This window comes from Perca flavescens, chromosome 13 (assembly GCF_004354835.1).
Source record: "Perca flavescens isolate YP-PL-M2 chromosome 13, PFLA_1.0, whole genome shotgun sequence".
NCBI classification, from domain to species: Eukaryota; Metazoa; Chordata; class Actinopteri; order Perciformes; family Percidae; genus Perca; species Perca flavescens.
In genome coordinates this window covers 25,911,732-25,920,688 of record NC_041343.1, presented here as the reverse complement: position 1 = coordinate 25,920,688, position 8,957 = coordinate 25,911,732, and the positions used below count along the sequence as shown (strand labels likewise).

The window sequence follows — 8,957 nt, the reverse complement described above, 5'->3', positions numbered from 1 at the left end:
AGTTTAGCGAAGTACGAGGAGCTCTTGAACGCAACAGGATGGAAGGTGGGTTTTTCTCCTCTTTTTGAGTCTTTTGGGGAGGGGGGACAAAGCATTTCCTTTTTTCCATTTTCCATCAACTGTGGAGCAAAAAAAAAAAAACCCCGACTGTTGTACACATTTAGTGAGGAAGTGAACCGAGGAGGATGCTACAGAAACTCACCGCGGTGGACTCTGGACCTTCATTTTGGATTTAGCAGCCAAAGTTTGACGTAATTCTTCCCAGGATAATCAGGAATAGGCTAGAGTGTCATCGTGGAAGTATTCCCTAAGGAAAAATAGAGATATCCTCAACTTGGACTTGGAGGTAATCTGAGAAAGTTAGGGAAAGATTTAAAGCAAGTTGTGTGCAGTAGTTGACGGTTTTTCAGATGTCTCTGTTGATGCCGACAGCGGCTGTCCAATGAAACACATTCACACCCCAAAGAAAAAAAGTAGCACTTTTCCTTATTTCTTGCAACTCTGTGGATTTTTGGGATACATATATGACTATAACTTTATTCGTAGTTCCCCACTGTGATTTTTCAACCAACACTCCCATTAGAATAACGAGATTTTTAAACCGTGTTCTGGGAATAACGACTCTTCGACGTTTCTGGATATGGACGGACACCAAGGAGACAAAATAAAGGAGCCAATCTAATAAATACGATTCAGACTTTCTCATAAACATGTTATTTGGGTGAAGGCGTCGGAAACTCGTAAGGGAAGCCCCAATGAGTGGCACACAGTCAACACTCACTGACAGGTAGGCTAAATGCTCTTTTTCTCTTTCTTTTTTTCTTTTCGTCGTTGCTATTTAAACACACAGTATGTTGCATATACGATTTATCAAGTTGAAATGGTTTTCTAGATCGGTTTAGGAATGGAAACACAGTATGCATCACGAGAAACTCCATTTAAAAAAACTCAATTTAAGGTTATCATACTCGTTGGGAAACATGCATAACTAGCAAAACAAAATGTTACCATTTAGTTCGGTATTTTGGTAAAGTCGGCAATAAAATGAATAAACAAAAAAGCCCCACGTTTCTAAGTATTTTTATTTTTTTATTTAGCTTGCCCTCTTCACATCGAATTGTGGTGGTAGATGATGGCCAATGGGATCGGTAGGGAATATAATTTAAAAGTGGAGTTTTAGTCTAACTAAAGGGGCTTAATCTACTGGATGCACGCCGAACTGGATACAAGCCTTTGATAATACATGTGAGCGTTTACGTTATCGTTTAACTTCCATGGCTAATCTGGAGAAACCCAGGCGAAGTTAAAATACACAGATTTCTCAAAGGAGACTGGGGTCTTGGTATTTCCCCCTTTCCCTACTTGATGACAAGGTCCCCTTCCCAGCCAACAGGGGGCATTTTCCTGGACCGATTCATCCTTTACTTGTGGCCCCTAAAATGTTACCTTATATTAGAGGTTCTTGCACATTTTTCTGTTCATAACCTCCAGGACAAGTGCACCCCAGTCTGAGACAATTTATTTATTATCTGGCTTGACTGAAGGTAGACTGATTGGAACATCTCTGTGTAATATTCTCACCGATGGTCCTATGGGGGTCAGCAGACTCTTTCCATATGTTTTACAGTCACATCTGTGATTGTCAACAGGGTTAATCCACAAGTCTCACTGACAGCAAGTCTTTGCAACAGGCTGCAGCATTGTACAGTTAAAGGTGCTCTAAGTGATGTGACACGTTTTTTAGGCTACACATTTTTTTTGTCACATACAGCAAACATCTCCTCACTATCCACTAACTGCCTGTCCCCTGAACACACTGTAAAAAAAACACAGTCTCTGAAGACAGCTCAGGCTCCACAAATGGCAACAAAAACAAACTGCGCCAACCTGCACCACGAACCATAACAAACAGTGTTCCAGCCAATAACCGGCAAGAATAAGCTGGTTGAGCCTGAGCTGTTTTCAGAGACCGTTTTTTTTTTTTTTTTTTACAGTGTGTTCAGGGGACAGGCAGCTAGTGGATAGTGAGGAGATGTTTGCTGTATGTGACGAAAAATGCTGTAGCCTAAAAAACGCTTCACATCACTTAGAGCACCTTTAAACACTCACATTAACCTGTATGTCAAAAGAAATTGATTGTATGATCATATGACTTGCCCTTTATTGATCACATTAAAAACAGGCTGATGTTAGGAACATTTATTTTGTGCCATTTTCCGCCTGGTTTTTGGCAGAGAAATAAGTCCCTGATAAAGTCCTGCAGCTCTGGAGTTTGTTGGTACCAACTTGAAACGTTTTTTTAAAAATCATAAGAGGTGAATTGTTTTCGAAACCTTAATGGTTCACTTTGAGCTTTTCAGATTCCACCCCACATAAGTCACTTGTGTATTTTTACACTCAATAATCAGGAGTTTCCTCTGAGGAAATGCCAAAACAAAGGCACACATGACTGCCTCAGAAAGTCAAACAAAGTCATTTGATTTCTTGACCTCAAGCCTGCAGAGAAGACTGAGCTGTTTGTCTGCTTTGCTGCGTTTTTAGCTAGACTGGTCCTCATTTTTTTGTAGTTTTTCATTCTCTGTTATGTTTCCATCACAAATTCCACATAAAGACCATATACAGTTAAAACAGACTGTGGAAGTGGAAAGCATGACACACACCAAAGGACAGACTTAAAGGGAAAGTCTACCCTGAAATGGATTTCACAGATATATCTGCAGTATTGTGCAGCTCAGGTTAGATTTGCTAGATTTATTATGACATGATAAGATGATATGCTAAAATGACAATTGTGTTTTTATGAGAGGGAAAATAAGCATTTAAAGGTATAATATGTAACTTCTCTGCATTGAAATGTCTAAAAATGAACAGACCCATGTTACACATTTCACTGAGTTTTGTTCTTACATTATCTCAAATGTTTCCAACAATGTTCAAACCCAGAGAAATCTGTCATTTCATTCAAGGGCATGGTCCGTTATATTTGGTCCCTGTCGCATGTTGATGGCATTGTGGTCTGCCGGAAGCTGTAATGTAAATGTATCCAGTTTTTTTTTTGGGGGGCTTTAACCTTTTTATTAAGTAGTGACCGTGGATAGATGTGAAAGGGGGAGAGAGATGGGGGATGACACGCAGCAAAGGGCAGGCAGTCAGATTCAAACCCGCGCCAACATGGGGCAAACGCTCTTACTGGGTGAGCTAGAGGCCGCTCCAAAATGTATCCAGTTTTAAGCCGCATTTGTCGAAAAGGTGGAGAAGATGATCTCAAGCCTATGTGACCTCACGTGATTATTTTGTTTAATTATCCAAACAACACACTTGTCCGTGGATTTTGAAGGTTGTTACTGAAGCTCAGTAGTGGAGGAAGTACTCGTATCTTTTACTTAAGTATCTGTAAAAATACTCCAAACAGCAAAATGTACTTAAAAGTACTAAAATCATTACTAATGCTTTAACACGTAAGCAGCATTTAAGTGTTACATCTGCTCGGATAGTTTAATCACACACACAGTATTATATTTTATATATTGATCAGACGTTTTGTTTGTAAAATCTTAATCTGTAAAGTAACTCCAACTGCCAAATACATTTAGTAGAATAAAAACTCAACTAAAATAAAATTACCGCAACATTTTTACTTAAGAACAGTACCTACTTGTTACTTTACACTGTTGCTGACTCCTGTACTAAAAAAAAAAAAAAAAAAAAAAAGGGTTCAGTTGCCCGGCAACATTTGTACCAACTCCAGCAGTGGTTAGGTCACTTCTTGGACATTGTTCAAGGGTTTCTCAGTGAGAAGAATTCAGTTTGAGCGGCCTGTGAGGTTTCTCCTAACATTTGTGATATTTTACTGTCTGGATGTGAAAACCCCCAGCATGGGACATGTTTTCCTGTCTGCCTAGCTTCGAGGGATGGACTAAAACCACTGTAGATCACTGCGTAGGGCTTGTTGGGCTCACAGTACTTTTACTAGTAGAAGTGACTTAAGGCGCAGCACTGTTTCCTTCAGGTTGGGTAGAAGCAATTGGCTTTTAGGCCTTTTTTAAAGGACAACTACAGTTTACTGTACATGGGTTTTATTTTCGTAACTCTGGCCAGTGCTTTTATCATTTCTGTACTCTCCAAAGTAATTGCTGAGATCTGTGAACACAGCAACATTGCTAATAAATAGGTCCAATAGGGCAACAAACAAGCCCACTGATAATTCAAAACCAAAGCAAACCGTAAAATGATTAAACAAACTGTCTATTAGTCCATCATAGTTTATACGTATACACACTCTAATGCTGTAGTTGTGTGTTCACATGGTTTTCCTGTGCAACTATAGGAATAAGTAGCATGGCCTTTCAGGAGAGGTCTGTTTGTTTATAACTTTTCTGATCGTGTTTCCTTGTGGACATGTTTTTAGGGATGTCCCGCTTTCTAAGATCTCAGCGATTTACTTTTACAATTTTTGGAGGAACCTTGCCCCGGAACGAGGAACATTCTGAGTTCAAGGGACATTTTCGGAGGCCTTTTTACCCCCTCCCCAAAAGTCCCTGATCGGAGGGTATTACTTTCTGAGGCTATGTTTAGACTGAAACGAAGAGAAAACGCAAAAGTGGCGTTGCGTTCTCATTTTTTATTCCGCGTTTAGACGAGTGTTTTGGGGCGCAAAAGTGTGTGAAATTTGATGTAGTATGCACACCAGGCGGCTAGGTGGAAGCGTGAAGCACTGCCACACAACACCACCAAGCCCGCGCGCCTGCGTAGAACCTTCCTTCTACTTCTCTCCCTAGTAGCACCAAACCAAAACATGGCGAAGTGAACAACCAAAGCTGACCATTTTGTCTGGACAGATGAGGAGGTGGCACAACAGGGAGTGGACTGGGAGTCCTGCCAGTCAAAATATATAGACCTATGGACCGAATTTCTTCAGCAGTGTCCTGTACCTGGAGGGACGTCCTATCCACACAAGAAAGACGCCATCTGTAAAAGTCAGATATCATCAAAGCTGAAAGCCATCCCGACCAAGTATAGGCAGGCTGTGGATACCCAACGGCGGAGTGGCCACGGGCGATATTTACCAGACTAATGGCCTATATTTAGATAATAAATAATAGTGGCCTATATTTAGATTTATGTAACGAAATATGGGGTGGGTCAACAGACTTTTGCGTTTTTACCCTTTAGACGGGAACGCAACGGTGGAGAGTTTTTAAGATTTCCACTCTGGAGGGTGGTTTCACTTTTTTGCATTTTTATCAGATGTTCCTTTCGTTTAGACGTCGGCGTCTAAACAAAAGGCACATCTGATATTTTTACGTTTTCACCTGCGAGCATTGACTGTCCGACTGCTTCAACTTCCGACTGCTTCAACTTCCGTCTTCTTCATTCATAAAACAAGGAAGTACTCACATTACGCCCAATTTAGGACAAGGTGAGAACATTTATCTTTGTTTTATAACTTCAAAAGCTTTGCTATCGGTTTTCCGACTTATTTAAAAAAAAACAAAAAACGGGAGAGAGAGAGTAGAGCATTACAAAATGAATGCCGGAAGATTTTTTTTTATCATGTTGCATAATTTGGTGAAACGAGCACCCGGTGAGTAGACAAATTCCACTGCTGAACTTCACCCACTGGGCTCTATTTCCCTTGCAAAATGAGCTGCTGCTGTAGTAGATTAGGAGCTAAATACATGCAGATGCAAATACATGTAAATTTGGCCCACAGAGATCTTGTGGTGAAATCAGGAAGGAGGTGGGATGCAGCCAGGATGAGGATTTTCAGAGTGTGGCCATTTAGAACCGGTATTAACGCTTTCCCCCCTCGACGTGGTCAAACAAGACAATATGTATGATTTGTTTAAACTGGACACCTTTTTAAAGTTGTACATGTTCTAAATAATGCCTGTTCTCCCTATTGTTGGGCGGAGACTAGTTTCTTTCTTCTGTCCTCTTCAGTTTAATATGACTAAAACTGCCAGACTCATGTTTTTTTATTTGTTTGTTTTATGACACCGAGTTCAGCCAAGTGTAAGGGCGATGCTTAAATCGAGGGTGTGTGATCAATCTGAATGCCAGCGGGCCGTGGACCAGCTCTTTTGCTCTTTGTCACACAGTTTTGCTGATCTGTGTATTTTCCCGCTTGCCGACCTCTCCCTCTCCACCCTCTCCACCCTACCCCGGGCTCTGACGGGAAGTGGTGACATCACTGTTAAACAATGTCTGTCAGGCCCACCAGACCACTGGCCTTTCCTGACTGACAATGCTTGCAGGATGGCTACCAACCAGACAGCATGTACAGTACAATATAACACTCACATCATCTATTCTAAGTTTACTTTGAAGAATAATTTAGTTACTTTATTTTATTTCCTCATTTCAGAATTATTTTACTGTTAATGCCAATGGAAAGTGAACATCCTACCAACTGTATTGTTCAGAAGTTGGATGTTGCAGCCTGACATTTGTTTTGCCTCTTCACCAAAAGTATGCATCCTCATTTAAAAAGTAACTTACCAGTCATATAGATAATAAAAACAATAGATTATGATTTATCAATGCAGCAGTAAGCAAACAACTTGAAAGCCTACTGCCTGACATCTCAGCAACTAAACATGCATAGTCGGTCTCTAGCTCTTGATCTTGTCAAATTATCCCAAAGGAGAGTTATTTATGTAACTACTGTTCTATAAATTCTGGATGACCGCCAGAGATGGTACATAATACCAGGAAGAATAAAATATAACTCACCACTGAAAATTGATTTCTGTTTTTATATGTCATGATTGGGGTGGCGTTGCACAGGCTGTTGTTGCGGTCTGGTGTTCTCTATGGGCCATTAGTCAATTGATACTAACCCATGTAAGTTGATCTTTAAAGGTTTCATGGCATGAAAATTTCACTTTGAGGTGTTTTAACATTGATATGAGTTCCTCCAGCCTGCCTATGGTCCCCCAGTGGCTAGAAATGGTGATAGGTGTAAACCGAGCCCTGGGTATCCTGCTCTGCCTTTGAGAAAATGAAAGCTCAGATGGGCCGATCTGGAATCTTCTCCTTATGAGGTCATAAGGAGCAAGGTTACCTCCCCTTTCTCTGCTTTGCCTGCCAAGAGAATTTGGCCCGCCCATAAGAAAGAGAGAGACATCATGGCTTTCAGACGAGCGAAGCATGGCAGTTGGTCAAGGCCACACCCCCACCCTCCACACAGAAATAGCACATCCTAAAGGCCTTTTTATAGTTGTGCGTCGGCTCCACGCAGAGCTCTCTTACCTTCGGAGCACGGAGCCAGTAGCGACTCTAGAGTCATAGTAGCGAAACAAAGTGTCTCCTCTGTACTTTCTGACCACAGTGGGAAATATGTAGCAGGAAAAGTGAACCCTCTCCTTGATTTCATGTTGTTTATGGAGAAGGAGAACCAGGAAATGAGTCGGGAGAAATGCAACGCTACCAAGCCACGGCCGTGCTACGTGCGTCGCCGCGATCTAGTTACATTTTTCGAGAGGTGCACGTCAGGCTACGGCGTAGGGTCCGGCGTAGACGCAGAGGGGTCTGCGTCTACGCCGGACTCTGCGCTGTCGATTCGACGCAGACTATAAAAAGGCCTTAAGGAAAGCTCATTGTGGGACTGGCTCTAGTGACTGTAATTCTGCAACAAGGCTGAATTTCGGGAAAGAGACTTCAGATACAGTATTAGGGGACCACTAAGGCCTATATAAAAGCATCCAAAAAGCAGCATGTCATAGGACCTTTAAAAAATGAAGAGCATTATGGTGCTCATTAAATATCATATCGATAATGTATGAGAGGGAGAGTGTTATCATTGCAGCTGCAAAAGTTGAGAATGATGCCCAACCTTGAAATTGCATTAAAACACAATTCAAGTGTCTAAACATACTAACCACTGAATGGGATATTGAGTAACATTTATGCATGAACAAAAAAATGTGTCTGTGGCTGGAATTGTTTTTTTCTTTCTATATTGATTTAGATATTGTATATTCATCACTAAAGACAAACAAAGCTTTATCATGACAGATAACTAAAGAGCAGGCAGGTCAAATAACATATGTTGTGCAGTAAGAAGTCTGTAATAATTAAAGACTTCAAACTGTGTTTGAAGGGTTTGTTGTGAGGCTTTCTCCAGCAATTTCCCTTGGGATATATACACTTCTTATCTTATATTCACTGTACACTGCCATAAATAAATGTACAGTATTTACATTACATCATTCTTGGATAAGTCAGCCCACAAAAATGTGGATAAAACCATCAAGATTTAAACTATGTGTTGTCAAGTTATCAACATAATCATGATTTATGAGCCTGAGGACACTTCATCTGGTCTGGGAACATTTTGGAAATGAATGGTGCATTCACATGCTCCTCGGATTATCCCATTTCCCGACCTGGGAACTTAGTGATTTTGTTCCAGACTTTGCTGCAGCAGTGAATTATTAAAAAGTTTCTTACCATAAACATTTACACACTTTTACTTTCCTCCGCCATGTTTCTGTGTAATGTGACGCCGACTCGGCAAGTCGTGTACCAACATTTTGCCGACTTTCTGAGTTGTTGTTCCTTCTTGAAGGGGCATTCACAGGAATTTATTTTTTATTTTTCCGACACCACATGAATGCAGCATAAAGCATTGATTTTCATACATAGACTCTATAATACCAACCGTCTTGAATGTTTTACGGGCTACTTGATTAGATCATTCCTGGGAGTTCACAAGCTTATATTAAATTTGGATGTTTGTGGTAATGCATCGGTGGGAGCCGAGTGATGTCAGATGCAAATGTGCAGTGATTCATTAATGGGACGACATACAAAAAATCCTTCTTGAATGCTCAAATTAGTCTGGTGAATTGATCCTATAGCAAATATTGTGTGTATCTAAAACCTGATATATCCTTTTTCTCTGTGCCATAGAGTTCCGTTGTTGTCCACAAACTATTAAAAACACAGTTACG

At 40.7% G+C, this 8,957-nt stretch overlaps 1 protein-coding gene across 5 annotated transcripts in view; it reads left to right on the top strand.

The window, feature by feature from the left end:
* The window catches only part of arhgef12b (Rho guanine nucleotide exchange factor (GEF) 12b), a 91,621-nt gene that overhangs the window by 45,289 nt on the left and 37,375 nt on the right, over nt 1-8,957 (top strand). Inside the window, exon 1 of one of the 5 annotated variants that reach the window (XM_028595476.1) lies at nt 89-787. The exons of the other annotated variants lie outside the window; for them this stretch is intronic. Coding sequence (XP_028451277.1) covers nt 756-787 — 32 coding nt within the window. The 5' untranslated portion in view covers nt 89-755. Of the gene's footprint in view, nt 1-88; nt 788-8,957 lie in introns of those variants that run through there. 5 annotated transcript variants of the gene reach the window in all.